The sequence below is a fragment of the Tyto alba genome, unplaced genomic scaffold (genome assembly GCF_018691265.1).
Source record: "Tyto alba isolate M040663 unplaced genomic scaffold, T.alba_DEE_v4.0 Super-Scaffold_22, whole genome shotgun sequence".
Taxonomy (NCBI): Eukaryota; Metazoa; Chordata; class Aves; order Strigiformes; family Tytonidae; genus Tyto; species Tyto alba.
Genome location: NW_024881296.1, coordinates 24,222,680 through 24,243,171, shown reverse-complemented (window position 1 = coordinate 24,243,171; position 20,492 = coordinate 24,222,680). Strand labels below are relative to the sequence as shown.

General features: G+C 38.7%; 1 protein-coding gene across 6 annotated transcripts in view; it reads right to left on the bottom strand.

Annotated features, from left to right (window-relative positions):
- ARID1B (AT-rich interaction domain 1B) overlaps window positions 1-20,492 on the bottom strand; it is a 332,937-nt gene that overhangs the window by 236,965 nt on the left and 75,480 nt on the right. For all 6 annotated transcript variants that reach the window (XM_033011608.2, XM_033011610.2, XM_033011612.2 and 3 more), the window contains exon 3: window positions 14,042-14,188. In XM_033011608.2, coding sequence (XP_032867499.2) covers window positions 14,042-14,188 — 147 coding nt within the window. The remainder of the gene's footprint in view (window positions 1-14,041; window positions 14,189-20,492) is intronic.

The following is a 20,492-nucleotide window of genomic DNA, read 5'->3' as shown; positions in this document are numbered from 1 at the left end:
TACAGCAGGCAACAGGCTGGCATCTACCTCAACATGCTGATACTATTGTTGACTGTTGCTTCAGTGGGTCTGGCAAGCAGTGACTGCTCTTCTTTCAGTTGGTTATCATTTCCCCACAGTCAAGCCAGGGCAGGACTGTGCCCTCAGAAACAAAGATGATACTTTGCTTTACCAAGTTAATTTTGGTCTTCATCTTCATTACAGTTACTAGAGGGAGTCAAGAGCTTCAGAGAAGTGCCAAATCAAAACAGTCCTTTCCTTTTCCAAAAGGAGGTAACTCATTCAGAAATCATACTTAACTCCTCAGAGAAAAAGCTTATCATGTACCTAGAGAAATGTGGAAAAACTGGCAGTTTGTATGACTCAGGTGTAGACCAGTCATTGTCAGTAATATATCTCATCATCTTCTTCAATGCTATTAATACCTTCCCTTCCAAGATATCTGCAGTTTCATGTTAAAACTTACTATTTCCTAGATCTCTTTTTTAAGCCAATTAAAAACAAACAAACAAAAAAAAAAACACCCCACCACCAAAAATAAAACCAAACAAGCAAACAAACAAAAAAACAGAACCAAAACCTACAGTGGGAACACCATCCTCTCCCTTCAGAATCCCAATTATCACAGAATGACAAGCCAAGTCAAGTCAAGTCTTAAGTCAAGGGAGGAGGAAGGAAAAATTATACTTTGAGTAGCAGGCAGCAGTTAATGCAAAAGATAGTTAAGTGAGAAAATCTATTAATAAGGCTCTATCCATCAGAACTCTCATGAACTTATTAGAAACTCAGACTACTGAACTACAGAGGGTTTTCACCTGCAGAACACACTTAACCCTATCTGCATTTAAAATGCTTTCAAAAAAGCCCCCCACATCTTACAGAAAGAATGTTGTTTGTTTGGACAGCGTAGCTTCTAGTCACATATGAGGCAATTTCAGCCAACTAAAAAAAGAGAAAGGTCTCTCTTCCTAAATGCTCTAGTCCATTTTCACACGTCTCATCTATATGGTCTCCAGGAGCCACGTTAAGCAAGTGATGCAGGAAGAACTCCAAGATTAAATCATTCTCAGAAAACCTTATCTTGCTATTTTCTTTCTGCCACTATTGCATTCCATGGATCACAGAGCATATCAATAGTGGATTTAATCAGAAACAAGACATTTCTTCTAGATTTCTTCTCTCCTACTTGTAACATGCCACATGAAAAAAATAGGTGAGTTTGATTTTCATACTAAAATGTGATGGTTGCACACTGAACAGCACGATAAACAGCTGTTCGTTCTGCATTTATAGGCATAAAAGGTAGTTTCTTTGTTCTACAGATGTAAAGTTTCAGTGTGAATAAAGAGATCAGAGAAGCTGAAGAGATAATCTGAGAAATATAACTTGGAAACAAGGGGTAAAACAAGCATTTTATTTCCATGAATCTTCCCATGTTTATAGAGCTTTTTGGACTCTTCCTAAAAAACCCTAAAAGGCTGGGCAGTCCAACCATGCTTTCATTTTCTACACCCACTCCTTCCTCTCCCTGCCCATACTTTCACTGACAAAACTTTATTTTTAAAAAAGAAAGAAAAAGAGCCCCGGCAGTTTTACATGTCCTATTCTTTACAGTCACTTGGGACTGACCACCACGTTAATATAACGACTTACAGATTTTGTGAGATCCAGCATCCTGCCCTGTCACACTAGTCCTTCCTAAAACTCCGTGAGGAACACAACTCTTCAGCAAACCCGAGACACGAGGGTGGGCTGAGAAACAGCTCTGCACCCCGAAGAAAGAGCTAAACCCAACAAAATGCAGGAGGGGCAGGATTTAAAACCTGCCATTTCTTTCAACTCAGCTGCTGCAGAAGAGGGGAGCTGGGTGACTCTCTGGCCCAGAGGGCAGCAGCCTGCCCCAGACTGCCTGCTGCTGCTGCAGAAGCTCTCCCAAGCATACGGCTCGCTGGCAAAAAGGAGGTCAGAGCACTGCCCGCAGCTTACAGCAGAGCTGAAAGCCTGAAGCCAGCTTACAGAATAAAGAGAAAAGCTGCACGGAGAGCAGCTGCTACCTCTCGGCTAATCGAGCTAGGTACCCAAGGATGAGAAGGATGAGACTTCCTCACTGGAGACTGGGAAACATCTCTTCACCATCTTCTTAGGGGTGCGTCTGTAACTGTGCTTTGAGGCAGAAGCCTGGACTTCATCTAAAGGCTCATGCAAACCCACAATCTGTGAGGAAGGGTTGCAAGCAACACCCAAGACATCACTGAGGTCACATTAAAAAACCCAGAATGGTGATGTTTGTTTTGTGGGTTTGTTTCCTACCCTCCTCAAATATAAAGCTATATTATGTTACAGACAACATTTATATCACAGTCCAGTGACACCTGTTAACTTATTCCCTAATACTTGACCATGGAGGTCTTTTTAAAAGAAATTACTGAAATGAGGTTTACTGCTATTTTATCAACAGCAGAATCATAGGAGAAGGAATTGAAGCTCAGATGCAAAGTCGTCTCTAGTAATTTTGTCAAAGAAGGTTTTCTCAGCTAGTCTCTACTGATTTGGTTAACAATTTTTCGGTATGTGAGAGGGTTAACGTGTTACATTTAGGGCTACTGGAGATAGAGAACCAGTTGCATTCCCATCCTCTTTTTCTCTGCAGCCTGTGAAGACAGAGTACCTCTGCGACACTCTTTAAATCCAGCCACCATGTGGAAAAATATCTTGGTCCAAGAAGTGGAAAGAGAACAATAATTTACAGAAAGAGAACAATAATTTCCAGAAGGAAGCACCCACCAGCAGACGCAATTCAACTGACTGCAAAATACAACAGTTTAAACCAACTGCAGCAAATGATTTCTTTAATCTTTGAGGTAGAAAAGTCTTCACTACCATCACCACAACCACTATTTTTTCAAAAGGAAGCATTCCCAACTGGGCTGGTGTCTGGAGTGGTGGAGGGGGAGGATGTAGGGTAGTGGAGAACAAGTGAATGATGTGATAAAAACTCAAAACTCCAAGATCACACCACTGACTACTCTTTAATACAGCAATGAAAAAACAGTGACTTTCATTAAAAGTTGGTAAAGGACTGCTAGGTAATAAAGCAACAATAAACCCCTCCTTTTTCATGAGGGTGAAGGAGCATGATCTTTACGAATTCTGTAGGCAGACACCCAAAGCCCAAACACATACAGCTAGTTATTTAATTTTCTATCTAAAAACATGCATGTGGAAGATATCCAAGATGGGTACTTGGCAATCCAGGAGAAGCGCGAGAAAGACCTGAAGCGAGAGGCTGTGATCTTGCCGAGCTTGATTTATTGAAGGACAGCTCACCTAGACCAACAGTTGTTCTCCTCTCCCACAACAAAAACATCAAGCAGTTTTGTCAACATGTAAAGGTAAACTTGTTTAAGTGGTACCATATTTACTTTGATTTGTTATTTCATTCTTTGTTGTCCATATCTGATTGCAACAACTAAAACACCCTGTAAGATTTCAGCTGCATGCTCCAAAATCTATTCTAAATCCTACTACAGCAGGAGAGAAATGCAGTAAAAAGGGAAACTGGAAAGGATAATGAATATATGCTGACCTATATTCAGATAATACATTGTCTCAACAACAAAATCTCAATTCAAAATACAGAAAATAAAACTAAATATATGTACACTGAACATCTTCAATTATTAAAGAAAATACAGGCAGTCAAAAAAAATACAGTGGTAAATTTTATGCCAGGAAATATTAACAAACTTATTTTCCCTACCTTTGAGGAAAATAATGTGTGTTAGTTTAAAGGCCATAAGAGAATATTGCTGTTTTGCAGCTGGCCAGTGAGCTGTAATTTACAAGACCACTGAAATCTGGAATACATACTGCTCATGCAGAACACAAAAAAACACCAAACCAAAACAAAAAAACACCACAAACCAAAAAAACTCCTACCACTCAGATTTATTAGTACTTTTCAGACTTTGAAACTTCATCACTTAATTCATAGTAAAATACTATTTGCATTTTATTTTTTTTCTTAAACAGGATTTGTGCATTTATATTCTAAAACATTTGTGTAGACAACTTTGCCTATGATCAGTCATCAGATTAATGGATCATAAAGTAAATGGCTACTATATGATCAGGTATCTTTTGATAAACTCACTATTCTGTTTAACTTACTGCTAAATTTCAAAGGTACAGATAAAATTATTTCTGGGATATTAAGTTTGCTCTCAGAATAACAGTAAAATAAAATCATCACTGAATAATAAGGAGAGTGGTAAGGGGAGCAACAATAGTTCTGATCACTAATCTCCCAAAACAAAATAGTTTTTATCAGCGTACATTCCAACAGTTTTACTATCAAGTTTATTAATGGACTCCTACACTAATATCCAAATGCCAAGCAATTAATGGCACTGAACTATAAATGGCTTTGTCTTTGCTCTTATAGACTTATTTTATAAAACAAATGCAATTCTATCACTTCACTGATTTAATGCAGGCTTTGTGAAGTTAATATTCCCAAGCAATCGCAAAATAAAGAATTGTTTTAATTAACCTTCAGTGATTTAAATACTGAGAGAAATCAGAATTTAGAAACTTTAAATAATACCTCTATCATAACAACAGTAATACTTTGTGAATCAAAGCCAAGCCAATGATTTGAGAACTACATTTGAACACGTGTATTTTACTGTATTTCTAAACTCATTGAAGAGACTTTTCTCTAAGCATAACATACTAAGTCCACAAAAGATTTTACATAGTTTTTGTAGTTGAGATGGAAAATGTTTCCTTTCAAGATTATTTACTTATAAACACTGAAGTTTTTAGTTTGAAAAAATGATTCAGCGTTCTCACCTTTTACACTAGAATGCTTTGCAGAGATTTTTGTTACAGGCATGGGCCATAGCCCACTGAATCTACCAAATGAATGCATGTAAATAACTGATCACTTAAAAATAAAGGAGTGAAACAGGACTTCCCTCTTCCCCCCAGATTAAATTTCCTCTCTTTCCAATTTGGCTGAAAGGAAGCTGTTACTGCCAGAGTTTCTTTATGATACTGTATGCTAACTTCATTTTAGTACATGAAAAATGTCATCAGGACTCGGGCTTTTCTGCATTGCTCATCTTACAAGCACAAGAGCTGCGATATGTCTACTGGGTTTAGAATGATACAAAAACACGGTAATAAAAATTGAAAACCAGCAGGGTACACGTGGTCATGAGCATTCCTGCCAAACAGGTTTGCAGTATGCTCTGACCCATCTCCTCTGACTATCCAGCCAGATACCATCAAACCCCCATCAGCAGCAGATGCCTGCTCACTTGCTGGTTTCTCAGAAGAAGGAAGCTGACCTTCCATTTGCAGTTTGAAGGAGGAATTTTGAAAAGCTTACTTTCGACGGAAAACCATTAAGAGATGAACACAGCAGAATAACATTCAGGCTGGGAAAATGTTTAACTACAATGAGCAAACTTTACACTGAAGGTGCCATACAATTGTTAAGACAACACAGAGGCAAACAAATACTTTCACTGACAGCCCTCTGGAAGATTATAAAACAGAAGCATAAACAAGCTTGCTACACTTTATACATAAACAGTAGTACCACTTTGTAAGATACAATACTTCTCCTTTCCCAGTAATATCACTTAATTCCAAGTTACTACAGATATATGTAAGGGGTAACTATACGTGCTAACTTTAAAGGCTTCTGACCTAGTAGATTGGAGTTTATTTTTATTTGGCTAAATTGATCACCATGTCTGTAAACGCTCATTTTAAAATAACAGGGCTGAGAAAATCTTCTCAAAATCCGAATGAATCTTTTTGGGTATGGTCAACATGCCTTCAGCAAAAATAAGCCTGCACTGCTGTGAGTGCTGCTCCATGCTATGCCCTCAATTTTGTGTTCGTGCTCAGGTGTGAGTTTACAGACAATTATCCTTGCTTTTTCTGCCTGACTCTATTCCTGCTAGCTACTTGGCTCTGGAAGATCATTCTCCAAGTCTGATAAAGCTAGCACCTATTATCATCTTATAAATACAGATACAAATCACTGAGGGAAAAAGAAAGGTTTGACACATTTTCTGAAATGATATAAGCAATGCTGAGCAAACAGAGCATTCCCCAAATGGACAATAATCAGCTATTCCCACTACTGGGAAAAGATGTAGCACAACAGGAGTCACGGCTTCACTGAACTCCTGAGCTGAGCAAGTAACCTCCACCACATAGATAAACAGCCATATGCTTAACACTTATTTGCTATTATAGCAGCACTGTGATTATGAAATAAGACTATAAAAGCAGAAATCTAACTGGCAAAGTCTTCAATCAGTTAAGTGTTCATTAAACCTACACAGGTTCAAACCTCATTTGTCCTTTCTGAAGGCATCAAATGCTTAAGGAAGGCTAAAAAAAGGGTAAGTTAGTTTTATGCACAAGATCAGTACAGTTCCTAAGTATTTGAACAGTTTGTTTTTAAATCACCTCAGTGTTCAGCAAGATAAGGTGACAATTGCCTTTCAGAGGTGCTGGTCACTGGTGGCTTGTCTAGAAGCCAAAATTTAAGTCACGGAGCGTGAGTTCAGAAGTCAGTTGCTGAAATCCTGCTCCCCTTCCCTCCTCCAGTCAAGTTTTATTACAGATGCAAAAAGTCAAGACTGCACTCTGCCTTCTGATATCTATCTGATCTCTCTGAAGTAGGTTGGCAACAAAAGGTTCAAGCGTACCAAAACAGATGCCTTCACAAAAAGTTACACTGCTGTTTTTCCTTGTTTCTAATTTCAGGTCCCACAGAAAGGAGGCTGGGAAAGCCAGCAGATGTATGTGTAAGTCTACGGGAATCTTCACCCCTGTGCTTCCTTAGGTATGCGTCTACTCCCAACATACAAGCAGCCCTGGTTTCTAAAAATCAACCAACAAGCACACCTCAGAAGCAAAAGCTCTTAGTGCCATGAATTTTGGGTTGAATGGTTTAAAGGAATACTTCTCCCTCATACCTCTTTACCCTGGAAAGAAAATAATTGCTTCTAAGCTAAAACCAAGCCCAGCATTTCAAGACAGCGTGAACATACACCAGGTACTAGGCACCTCCATTGCTGAGATGGCGGGAGCCATGAAGGATTTACGGTACACAACCAGCAGTGGTGTCAGCCACTGCTGCTGATGGCAGGCAACAATCTCTTCTGAACATTAAATATGACTGAGTTCTCATATAACTGTAATAGTCAACTTGCACAAAGAATGCTTTCCTATATGCCTGGCAGCAAATGTCAGATTAACACACAAGCTTGTTCTTTCCCAGATATCCTGTGGTTCTTAACACAACAAATATTAAGTGCAACCACTCATCTAGTAGTAGATGATTACAGACACAAAAGTTAGAAGAACAGAAGGACAAACGATTTTTATTACAACTTTAAGCCATGGGCAGCTGTATGCTATTTCTTAAAGAAGCTTAAATTAAATTCTGCAGGATTTGAGACTAAACTACAGTACAGTCAACTGTTAATTCTGTGCCAGTTCCTAGTAACTTAAGAGTGAAGATTTTATTTAGAAGAGTAATTGCATTGAGGTATAAAACTTAAATTTGGAGTATGGTCTGTATTACGATTACTAAGGAATTGGTATTTGCATGAAACACAACTACTCCTAACTTAACAACAGTATTTTTCTACAGTGTTACACCCCAAAACAGCTTGGCAATGTTAATTAACATGCTGCTTATTACACTGTTAAAAGAACTTTAGCAGCTCACATTGGATTTAAAAACAAGACTTCATCCTCATTGTACCAAAATCACTTTAATAATTTGATGCATTTTGCCACAATACAATTTGTTCTGTTTTCATGACAGTCATACAGCTTGGACATGAAAACAGATTAATTAGTTTCACATTTTGTTCACATTTTCAAGGACTGTTTCAAATCGGGGAATGTTTTATCTGTCCTACCTTGCACTGACTCAACACTAGAAGCAGATGTCTGTGCAAGAACATTCTCATCACTATCTCAGGCTTGTGACTGAGACTAATTCAAACCATTGTCACCAGTTTGCGAACAAACCTGAAATGTGTGGCCTCTACTGATCCCAGTTCAGGAAAATGGAGAGAAGCCATAGCCCCTTGCAGGAGCATCAGTGGTCCCCAGCTCTCTGCCTGGAAAGACTGACTGAGGAGACACCAGAGATCACCCCACCTTGTCACACATGCTGCCTTCCTGCTTTGGGTGCCTTTCTGCACAGGGCTACTATAATGATTCACAAATTCCGACTGGCCTGAACTGCATTCATATTCCTGGGCCACTCTCAGGGAAAAAAAAAAAAAAAAAAAAAAAAAAACCCACACAAAAAAACCCAAACACTCACTAGTCTACTCTTTATTGGTCCTATGACAACTTGCATAAAAAAAAAAAAAAAAAATCACCAATACCAGTAGTTAAGGTATTATAGTGGGGGGCAGGGAGGAAGAAACAAGGTTTTGGCCAGCTTTTAGAACATTTAAATAAAACTTGACAGTGAGGGAGTCTTGTTTGTTTGCTTGTTAATAAAACATTTTCTCCTTTTAAATAAAAACAGACCGAAGACTGAGCCTGAACTACCTGACTATTCCTTTAAGGCATTTTTAAAAAAACATAGTAACCATAAGGGAATGATGTAAAAAATACACACACAGAGCGTCTTCGTGGACACTGTTAACCGGGAAGACCAACGCCCCAGGAAAGTGCACATGCATGTCCCATCTCAAGGACCTGCCACACTTTTTTCCTCTTTTAACCTCATGCCTCCATGTGAGAAAAGGGATTAGCATCATCCCACTCTATTCTGGAAACTTGCAAGCAGAAAGCTTCAAGGAACATGTAAAACAAAGGATGACTTCAGGATAACAGTAGCAGGTATAGAATAAAAAAATCACTATTTTTGTTTAACTAAGAGTGAGACCATAATTATTTTGCAGATCCATTTCATCTGTCAAAAAGTAATATGGCCCCAACTCATAAAATAACACAATAAACCTCAAAGGCACGATCCTATCTCAATACATATGAACACATGCTACATAAAACAAGACAATATATAAACATGGCTGTTTAAAAGCCAGTTGGAAAGCATAATAACCCAAAACATACATCACACTATCTTAACAAAATAATGTTTAATGATGACAGTTTAAGTTTGCAATTACATGACATTCTTGAGCAAAATATCACTTCTACTTATGGAAAAAGATTTAGAACTGCAAAAACAACTGAAGCATTTATTCATTTATATGCCATTTCAAGATGAAAAACCCTGCCAAGGGCAACGCTGTAGTAGTGTAGCACATCTTTCTTTCTCTTTTTTCTTTTAAAGAGCAGTAAAGGTAAAAAGAAGTTTAAAAAAAAAAAAAAAAAGGCAGTATCTACATCTACTGGCAATATCTAATGATCAATGAATCTGCTACTACAATAAATTTGCTTAAAACAAAGCTCTCTCTTTAATGGTTTTTACACAGCAGGCTCCTGATATGAAGAGGGGATGACTGATGCCGGCTTACAATATGGCTCTATAGTAAACTATGGCAGCATTACTATCAAATCACCTCTTAGGAAACTCCCTTTCTGCCCACCGTGCAATCAATTTAACAAAGATCTAAACAACTTACAGTTCAAACATTCAAATAAATCTAATTCTCTTCCTTCCCCTCTATGCTTATTAGAAGAATGGAAAGTCACAAGTCACTGGAAGAGTCCCAGAAATTATTTTATCTGTTTACTTTTATTGACAAAATTGCATACTGAATTCAGGTGAGAAATGAAGATGAGTACTAATCCCAAGGCACAACACTAAGAGTTATACCTGACTGCAGAAGCTTACTCACATTATGTCTAAAAGAGCAAAAATAAAACATCATCCATATAAAATTCCGTATCAGTTTTCTCCCCATAACAGAATATCCAGTACATCATACTACAGGGTTTTACATAAAAGGAAACTGGTGGCAAGAAAAAGTCTATCACCCATCCAGTATATACAGTGTTTTGGAGATTATCAAGCTGAAAATAAGTAGATTGACATAAATCTACAAGGGAAATAAAGAAAATACAGTAGGGAAAAGGAAGCAAATTACTGAGAAGCCTCCTTTCCCCAACCCAGCATCTCTCTTCTCCAACCTGCAGTAAAACCAGTTCAATCACACTCACCTCAAAAAGGTGGTAATCATGGAGATGGCTTATTTATCCTAAAACAGAGCGTGAAACTTCACTTCACAGCTTCACCCCTCATACAAAAGCAAGTTCAGCTTCCAGTCCATCAGGCATCAGCCTGTAATCTCTTTGGGGCAAAGACCACCTTTTTCTTACCTACTTGGAGAACAACCAGAATAGTAGTGTCCTGATCCACAGCTAGGGCTACCATGAACTACTTCAGTATTATTAGAGTGATATTCTCTTGTATCATGATCCAACCACACTCCCCATGAAAAACACTTTTAGTCTAACATTTTCCCATAATTCTGGCTAACCTGCATGAGGCAAAAACACCTTCAGAGGCCAGCTTTAGTTCTTGAGGCCAACATCCTGTAACAACTGACTTTATACATTCCTCAAAGTTGTAACTATTCAAAACTGGGACTCTGCACCAATGCTGAGTGCAAAGAAGAACAAAATCAATATAAAAATATAAGAAAATAACTAATGAAGCATATTGAAAACATGGAGGAAATTCATTTGCAATACGGAAAGAGCAAAACTAAAGATAGAAGACAGAAAGGATGACAGATTGTATGACCTAGACAGCCTCAGTTTTCTAATTGACAGGATTACATAAACAGGATGTAGAGATATTTTCAAGAGTAGAAATAATAAAGACGCACCAACTGGTGCAACAGGTATTATATGATTTGTAGTTTATTTTAAAATCCTATTTAGAGTATGTAAAGCCTATATTATATCACAGCAACACAGAATCACGTAAGTTGACATTTGAAGAGAGGTCATGTAGTCAAACCTCCAGTTAAAAGCAAGTCTAGTGACAACAGGGTGTTTGGCAGCCTTGTCTAGTTGAATTTTGAGGATCTCCAAAGATGGAGATTCCAGTTTCTCTGGACTCCCTTCCTGTGTTTGAAAACCCCCACGGTAATTTTGGATTTGTTTCTTTTACCAAGTTGCAACTTCCCTTGTCCCAGCCTGTCCCCACTGCCTCTTGTCCTTCCAGTACACACCTCTGAGAGGAGTGACTCTATTCAACTTCTTGTGTTAGGTATTTGTTTTCTAGGTTAGCATACTCTCCTATTTGGTAGCTGTAAATAGCAGTAAGATCTCCCTTGCGCCTGCTCTTTGTAAGGCTGCCCAATATCTCGAATTCAGTTAACTCTGCCCTTAAAACTCCTAAAATGATAAATACCTACTCCTGTTTCTCTTGCTAAAATTTTAATCAACTAAACTCTAATTTTTAAATTATTTTTATAAGAGCATCAGTCTCATATAAGCAGAGACACGTATGCTTAAACAAGCACAGATTTTTAAAATTTCTGTCTCGGCAGCAGAATTTGATGTACACGCCCAACTTTTCTGTTATCCTAGTATTAAATTTTGTATTATACACTAGATGCCACTTGACAGAAACTCTACTATGCATCCTCAGCAGAGAAAAAACACTGCTGCTGAAGTGCCAAAAGTGTAGAATTCAACTTCTTGTTTTAGGAATTTGTTTTCCAGATTAGTAGTTTCCAATGAATAGTAAAGAACACAGTGGTGAGGTTTTACAGAGAAAGATGAGAGAGGAGGTAATCACCCCATGACCCTTCTTGAGACAGGGGGAAGAGGAGCCATGGAAGCAATCTGGAGATGGGGAAAAGGAGCATGTCCCAAGGTGTTAAGGACCACTTATTATTTATATTAAATACTCCCATCTATACAGAAATACTCCAGGAAAAGCCTCTGTAATTCAGAACCTGGGATCAGAGTTCAAAACTTAAGAGGCTGATCACTGCTGAAGAACAGGATAACCAACCAGTCATTCACAAACTACAAAGAATTGCAGGTGCAATTCTCACACAAAGGATTACCAACCGCAAGGCTGAGTTGGTGAGAATCACAGAATACCAGGTTGAAAGGGACTTCAAGGATTATCTGGTCCAACTTCTCCTGGCGAGGTTGAGGACCTAATTTATCATCTGAATTTGCAGATTCAGACAGAAGTGCCTACTGGCCTTAAGATGCCTGTATCACCATTGGAGTCTGGGTTTAGACACTTCTTCAATGTACCCTCAAATCCTCAAGAAATTTGGCTACATCAAGGCTTGTATCTTCTTGTAAATCTGTCCTTGCCTTTCTCTTTACCTCAGTTCTTTGAAGTCCGTAATACATGGACGGCTCTACTCTCATTTTGTCTTTATTCTCTTCTATGACACCCCTCACTTCAATGCACAAACATCCACTTTACTGGCTATGATAGCAAATTATATAATTGGAACATATATCAACAGATAAATCAGTATCTTATTTCCTATGTCCTGTATAGTTGGTATGTTTTGTATATTTTTTTAAAACTGAACTACTCAATCCATTCAACTGACAGTATTTAAAATATGATGAGTCCAAGGCAGCAAAAAACCCATTTCAATTTCACAAACTGTGATATGTAGACACTAGAGCAGCTGTGTTTCTTCTATCTCATAGTCTGTATTACTAGGACTTTATCTGCTAAGACTTCACCAAGATGTTTATGAACGGTATTTTCAAGTCATAGAGAAATCAAGCATTTAATGCTAAAGTAAAAAGGGAGAAAATTAAAGACACAACTGCAGTCTTTAAAGTCGCAGTTACATATAATCCAAAAGATGGAAAGTGGTGACATTTACAAGAGTATCATAGATACAATTAAGAATTCTATTTCATAAACCATCCAGCATTTTAATGAAAAAAGTTAATTCTCAATGGAATTTTAAAATGTAGATGAAGAAAAATTAGCATGTAATTACACAGTGAAATTATCATAGCTTTATTTTAAAAATCAAAGGAGGGGAGCCTCCTGTATCATTGCTACTTATGGCATCTTTTGTTAGTTTATTTTACACACTATTTTTATTTCAAGCTAAGATTTCTACATTGCACCAGCATTATCCCAAAATGTTAATCAACCATGCCTGACAGAATTCCCCAGTGATCTGTAGCAAGTGCTGATGCTTCCACTGATACCCAGTCTTGAGCAACTCACTTTTGTTAGATTTCCCAGGATGGCGAGCATGCTTTAGTTTCATCCTTCTCTTTCCAGATCACCTCTCTGTGATTAACAGAGCTGAGACTGCAGACAGAACTGAGCCTACATGTTCAGCTGCATCAGCTATGCACATCCATTTTGTTCAGTATCTAAAATCCGGGTGTTTCTCAAGCTCCTGGAAGCAGACCCATACACTGTCACTTCTGATCTTAGTTAAAAACAGAATCACTTCAACTGAATTTTAATGGCTAACGTATAAAGCACAATTCAAGAACAGCAATGGATAATGAATTATGCAGTTTCACTAACTGGATGTGCAAACTGACAACATTCAAATTAATAGCTGTAATATCAACTAAAAATATCTCTTAAGAAGTTCCCTTGACAAAGCAGCTCCAAAACGCCTTGACCTCATGTATCCTCAAATTAAATAACATGAAAATCAAAATAGGACCATGTTAGATGCAGGAGCTCTCAACAATGTCTGTCTTGTGAGGGGAAAACAAAACAAAGCAAAAGCAAGCAAAACCTTTGGTCTCCACCGATATCTAATCAAGAAACTGTTCCTTCTTTTTAAAAGCAGAATTAATAGTTGCTGGGGTATATACGATGACTTTATTCAAATAAACCGATATAAAATAAAGCCTGAAAGTGTGTGCAGATGTATTTGTGTATATATCCTCAAAGACTTTTCAGAAGGATGTTGTCTGATTCCAGGTTTATTTAATTTTAACACTGTTCTCTCAAAAAGGGGTCGGGTTTTTTTTTCATTTCACAGAGATCATTTTGACATTTCCAGCTCCAGGGCAACTGTCAGTAGTGGAGGACGGTGCTTACCTGCTGAGCCTGGTACCTCTGCTGGGCCTGCGACAGATACTGTGCCTGGGGTGGCAGATGCTGAGGCTGTGGCTGCTGGTTGTAATACGGCTGCTGGCCCTGCTGGCAGTAGCCACTTACACCTTGCTGACCATACTGAGGTGGTATCTGTTGGAAGAGCCAAGCAAAACAAAGGCATGAGTTGAGGCAGGAGGACATGAAATCAAGCTATGTCACACATCTGTATGGCAACCTGATCAAAAGTGATAGCCTCAGCTATACACCTGACCCAACACTCCTACTCTTTTACTCAGCAGTTAATGGAAGCCCTTAGATCTTCTTGCCAGAGCAGGAGGAGAAAGCCCAAGTGCTCTCTATAGGAAGAGCTCTTTTCAGGAAGAGCTTCTAAGGAAAATGCTATGCTTCTGAACATCACGATCCCATAATGCCCAGCCTTAAAATACAGCAGCAGTTATTTTAAATGTTTGCTCACCATGGGCACACTACTGAGGCAAATTGACAGAGGAATCGTTCTAATGCGCTGACCCAGAAGTAGAATTGTGGAAAAAAGGCACAACTCTAAAATAGACATTGAAAGAAAAATGCCTTCTTTCTCTTTTTTTTTTTTTTTTCCCTTCTCCTCCTAGTGATTAAGTACTAATTTTTGTGAAATATTTTGCCCACAACCCTCAGGTTTTTAGTGTTTGTGTGTTTAAGCCTTACACAGAAAACTTGGGGTTTGGCAGGGTTTTGGTTTTGTTAACTTCAATCTCTCTCAATCTCCTCCCTACTAAGATATATCTTTTTCAAAAAATAAAAACAAAATACCAGCACAACACAAAATAACTTGTTAGAGGTTCTATTAACACACAAATCTGCACATGTATTACGTACTGAGAATTTAATTTATAACCAAAAGCAAGTCTATTACAATGTCAGAAGAATTTTCTGCATCAGTCTAGTCTGTAAGCCTTGTACGAATACACTGACATTTTCTGGAGATATTTTAAGGACCACACTTTCAACACTGCTGATATTTTGTCTGTACTGCCCCAATTTTAGGTACCCATGCTTTTCCCCAAACACTGATATTTAGTACCATTTCAGACGAAAGACAGATGCAACACAGGACTTTCCCCTTCTAGAATGGACCTCCTGTTGGTCCTGCACATCCCTGCCCTAAGCAAGTATGTCTCAGACAACTAAGCACATCTGAAATGCTTTGATCTCTGAACTGTTCCCACTGAGTTTCTGATACACAGATAAATCTGTTTACTAAACATGTAAACACATACCTGTTCTACCTAAAGTTAACTTAATGTATTCATTCAACAATACAGCATTATTTGCTAGGCAATAATAATAATACTACAAAGTCAAATTTAAACCCCTGTTTAGCCTGGTTTTACTATCACAACTTGATCTGCTCCTATTACTTCTGCCAGAAGTTGGTAGTCCTACTTCTTGCTAACTCTTAAGGTCAGCACTGTAACCCCACTTCTGCACTCATCCTCCCATTTCCTTCACCATCATTTCACAGGCAGTTAGGTGTTTCTGTGACCAAAGCAACCCTTTCTGACAAATACCTTCTCCCTGCTGATGCATAAATGAGGCTGTTATAATGCAAACTAAAAAGGGTGTGTTGGAATATCATCAGGCAAACAGACAGCTGGAGTCTGGGATCTGACAGAAGACCACATGGTGATTTGCCCGTCAGCTGCAAAGGTCACAGAGCCTGGACTGGTTCCTAGGAAATGCTGAGGAAAAACCTATGTTGCAGTCCATCTGGGTCCCAGTAACGCTAGGAAGAAAAGGAAAGATATCCTGACAGCAAAATATGGGCTTCTGGAAAGAACAAGAAGAAAAAAAGAATCTGAATGCCCTGTTGACAGGTTGGTGACAAAGCAAAAGATCGGATTCATCAAGAATAGGAGTATTTCTAGAATAAAGATACTTGTACAGTATGACTGGAGCTCCCCTGAACATAGAGGAGCCAGGTCACTCATACCTAAGGATCAAGAAAGTTAAGTTTTCAACTGAAGAGAGGGGATTAGAAGAACACATGGTTCAAAAGCTTGGCATTGTTACGACAAATTAGGACATGGAGATTCTGGGTCATCAACTGAAGACACTGAGAAGAATCAAAGAATGAGATCAGACACACAGATGACTGCAGAGTAAATAGGGTGGCAAGAAGAAAATCCAACAATATATTGCCTTCTACACAAAGCGGGGGAGTAGAACAAAAACTGCATCACTGGAACATCAAGACTCAAAAAAAAGCACTAGCAGTAGTCCTATCAGACAACCTGGTAGAATGGAGACAGGTAGCAGATTACTATTTTGCACCATCCTTGGATACAAATACATGGGGAGGACAGCTGATGAGGAAGTAACTTTATATGCTACATAGAGTTTTGAAACAAATCAAAATAAAACTCTACCTCACCAAGCAGCAGAGGTCTGGAGCTTGGCTGGATCAGGAAGAGCGAGTGCTGGGACCACCAGGCATCGCTGGACATGGCAACACTGACAGCAGCACACCGAGCGAGATCAGCAAAGGCACACTACAAGATTCTGTAGAAGGATATTTCAACTCCTCTCATGTAGACTGAGGAAGTGGACTACAAAACAGAGACCAAAGTATCAGCTACCAAAGGGTGTTTCATGGAGCTGCTGGTTAGGGAACCTGCAAAAGGAGCCACTGACTTTGGCTCAGTCCTGAGCAGAAGGAATTATGTACTTCTACATCCTACAGCTGCAGAACCACTGTGCATCAGTGACCATACACAGTTAGACTGAGCATCCCTACAGGAACAATGAAAACCAAGGAATGTACTACTGCTGTGCTTAACTTCAAAAAGTATAACTACATAAAAAGGAGAAAGCTTGTTAAAAGGAAGTTCTAACAGACAGCTACAAGAAATAAAATCTGACTGGCAGCATCAAAGCTGCTTAACAACCACCACATGGAAAGCGCAGAACCAATATTCACCACCTATTCAGAAAGACCTGAGATGAGGAAAGGGACATCAGCATGGCTCATCGCAGGTTTTTAGAAGCAAAAAGGCATCCTTCAATAAGCCAACATCAAGTCCAAATGAGGAAAACAGAAAAGACTATAAACTCTGGCACTTCAACTGTAATGAAGCAGGCCAGAAAGAACTGAAGGAACAGCTAGGAAAGGGAATCAAATGAGTAATGAATCATTTCTTCAAACACATCAGGAGCAGGAGGTCTGCCAGAGAGCCTGAAGTGCCAAGTGATGATAAAAGGAGATTCAGAGAAAACACGGCCATCACAGAGAAGCTTAACAAATTTTTTGCACTAGTGTGCACTGTGGAAAAATCTTGGGAGGTTCCCATGCTGGAGTCCTCTTTTGAGAGGAACTCTATGAATGTGTCTGAATCTGATGGGACTACTCATGGAACAAACTGACAAATGAATGGTAAGAAATACTCAAGACCACACAATATCACCCCAGAGGTCTAAACAAATTCAAGAATGAAATAGCTGAATTACTAATGATGGTACACAGCCTTTAACCTGGGGCTGCCTTGGAAGGTGAGAATTGGAGGATGTTTGGGTTTTTTTGTTTGTTTGGTTGTGGGGTTTTTTTTTGTTTTGTTTTTGGGGTTTTTTTTTAAGACAGATATTTGCATAATTTCAGCCTATAAAGGACTGGCGATTGTTCTGGATAAATCAGAACAGGTAAGAATGAAGATCAGAATTCGGAAACATCAACAGAGCTTCTGCAGAGGAAAATCCCTCTCCACAGAGTTCTTGGACTTACTAGGAATGGTCAAAAGCACCAAGGTTCAGAGAAATGCAACAAGAATGATCAAAGGTATGGAACAGTTTCCATACAAAGAATATATAACCTTTTGAGTATGGAAAAGAGAGCAGGAAGTAAGAACATGATAGAAAGCTACAAAACCATCCTCTCCAACACAACAATTAGGAGGCATTAAATGGTAAATGCTGGTAGAAGCAAACTTCAAAACATGAGGGAGACAGGTTCTCTAGTCACAGAGGTAGCAGATGTTTGAAACTCCTTGCCAAATGATGTTTTGAAAGCTGAAAGTTTATGTGGGCTCAAGGAAAGACTGGACAAGTTCACAAAAAGACACATCCTCTGAGGGTTACCAAATATATAGAGCCACATCTGGCTCAGGAAGACACTGAACTGAAAATAGCCGGAGGCTTGGAGAGTACTGGGAGAAGTATCACATGCTTGCTTTGTTCTGACTCTTCTCTGGGCATCCAATTAAAGCCTCCAATGGAGGCAGGATATGGGGCTGCATGAACCCTTGATGTGACCCAATACAGCCATGCCTATGTTCTAACCACCTCTTTGCAGTACGTATTTGTGTCTTTGTGTCTGTTGAGAAAGCAATGAAAATTTGGTGTGTGAGGCGTACTAAGAAACAAATATAAACAACCTGAAGACACAGTAACACCTTGATTGCCATAAGCTGGGAGATTGCTCCAAGTTCTTAAATGTCTTCCCTAGAAATCTGCTTCCAGACACTGGTGTAAAAAAGGGTACTGGGTTCTTCTTCTGACCTTAAGTACCAGTTATTTACATTGCAAGTTTCCTCAAAATTCCTGGAATCTAAACCATTTCAAAAAAAAAAAAAAAAAAAAAATCGCACAACAAAAATCCTGACACTACATGTAGTTTCAGATGCTATACTCTTCAGTGCAGAGACTCATCACTGTTGCCTTAGCTGAACACTCAGTATAATTTCTGTGGCTATTTAAATAAATAACAAACAACAACATGCAAATTAATCCTCCTGCTTTACTGATGGGGATCACAAGATACCGCTTATGGACAAATGTTTATTAAACAGCATATAAAAAAGCTTAATTAAAATCTCCCCAGAACAAAACAAATCTGAAGCCAATTACTTACAATGCTTGGAGTGAATGACCCAAGCATCCTCTCTGTTCTTAAGGTAAACCCTCCCTTTCTCTCTCACACCCACATTCTTTGTGGCCACACAACACAGGAGATGAGAATTTGGGAAACTTCAGCATGCCTGTGGCAACGCACACATTCTTGGGACAGTTCAAGAGAGATCAGACCCAAGTTTGAATCTATTTCTAGGCAAGCACAGAAGCTGTAATAATTACTTTGCCTCCTATCTGGCTTGAACAGTACAAATAACATTATTTTGGGAGTAGCATGACTGACCATCACTGATTAAACCACTCTGAACATGAACAAAGAAAGGATAAGTATAAAAGAAGAATAAAATTGGCAGCCAGAATGAAGAGGTGGGAGAAATCCAATTAAACCTGTAACTTTGCCCATAATCTTTAATTCTTGCTTGAACAAGGGGTCTTGTGGCAGACATTCTTTGTCCAGGTAATACCTTAATAGTAATAGAAGCTTTAAGCAATTTTTGCATGCATAATCCATAACTAACGTCAAAGGAGAAGGATCATTAGACAGCATTACATTAATTATAATAATTTTTAAAATTAAAATGTAACAGAATTAGTGTGTTAGCATGGGTACACTAATAATACCAGCAATATGCAGCTACTGCACTTTTAAGCCATCCTAATGGCTAAGTCCTGTCAATAAAGGAAGATACTTTACATCTCCCCTATAACAAAAAGCTCTGCCAAGTCACTTTGGGACCCACCTGAACATGCCAGTCACCACGACATGCTCACTACATGGGAAGAGTCCTGGTAACATTGGTCATCGCTTCTGCCTGCGATCTACTTGGTGTCTAAAAAGTAAGTCAGACCCTGGATAATGGCATTAGCAGGCAACTGCACAGTTCAGAAGTCTTCAACCAGTGTCATGATATAAAAACTGGGGGGAAGGATGTGTCTGGCCTAATTAGCATTAAGCCCTACTTACAGTAAGAAAAAAATCTGAACTCCAGAGGCAGGTGTGGCAGTCAGAAGAAAGCGAGACACTACCTGATTCAATGGCCCACTTTCCTGAGAAACAGTCCTGAACACTGAAACAAGTACCATCATCTTCAGAAATGTAATCTGCAGTAACATTCTACTTTCCCAGCAACTATAACACTGTAATTACATAGAAATTAGAATACAAAATGTATAATGAGCAGGATTCCCAAGAAAAAAACCCCACCACATAGTACTTCACACCAGCACATTCTTTCAGTCAACAAAACGTAATAGTCAAATTTCACTTTAATTCTTTTGATTTTACAGTGGTCATTTCACTAGTAACTATAAAGCAAGCTGTCACACAGTTCCCATCAAACCTTCAAATAAAATTCTTGTGATTTTCTGAAACATCTACTGCTTTGGTCCTTAGATTTCCAAAGCCAGCCTTCTACCAAAATGTAAGTATTTTCCCTCAAACATTCAAATCATGCATTTCTCCATACTTTTGAATACAAAGTTATACGGGAAGACAAACCCTCTTTCACGTAGTTATAAAAAATGTGGTTCCTATATAATATGCCTACACAGCATA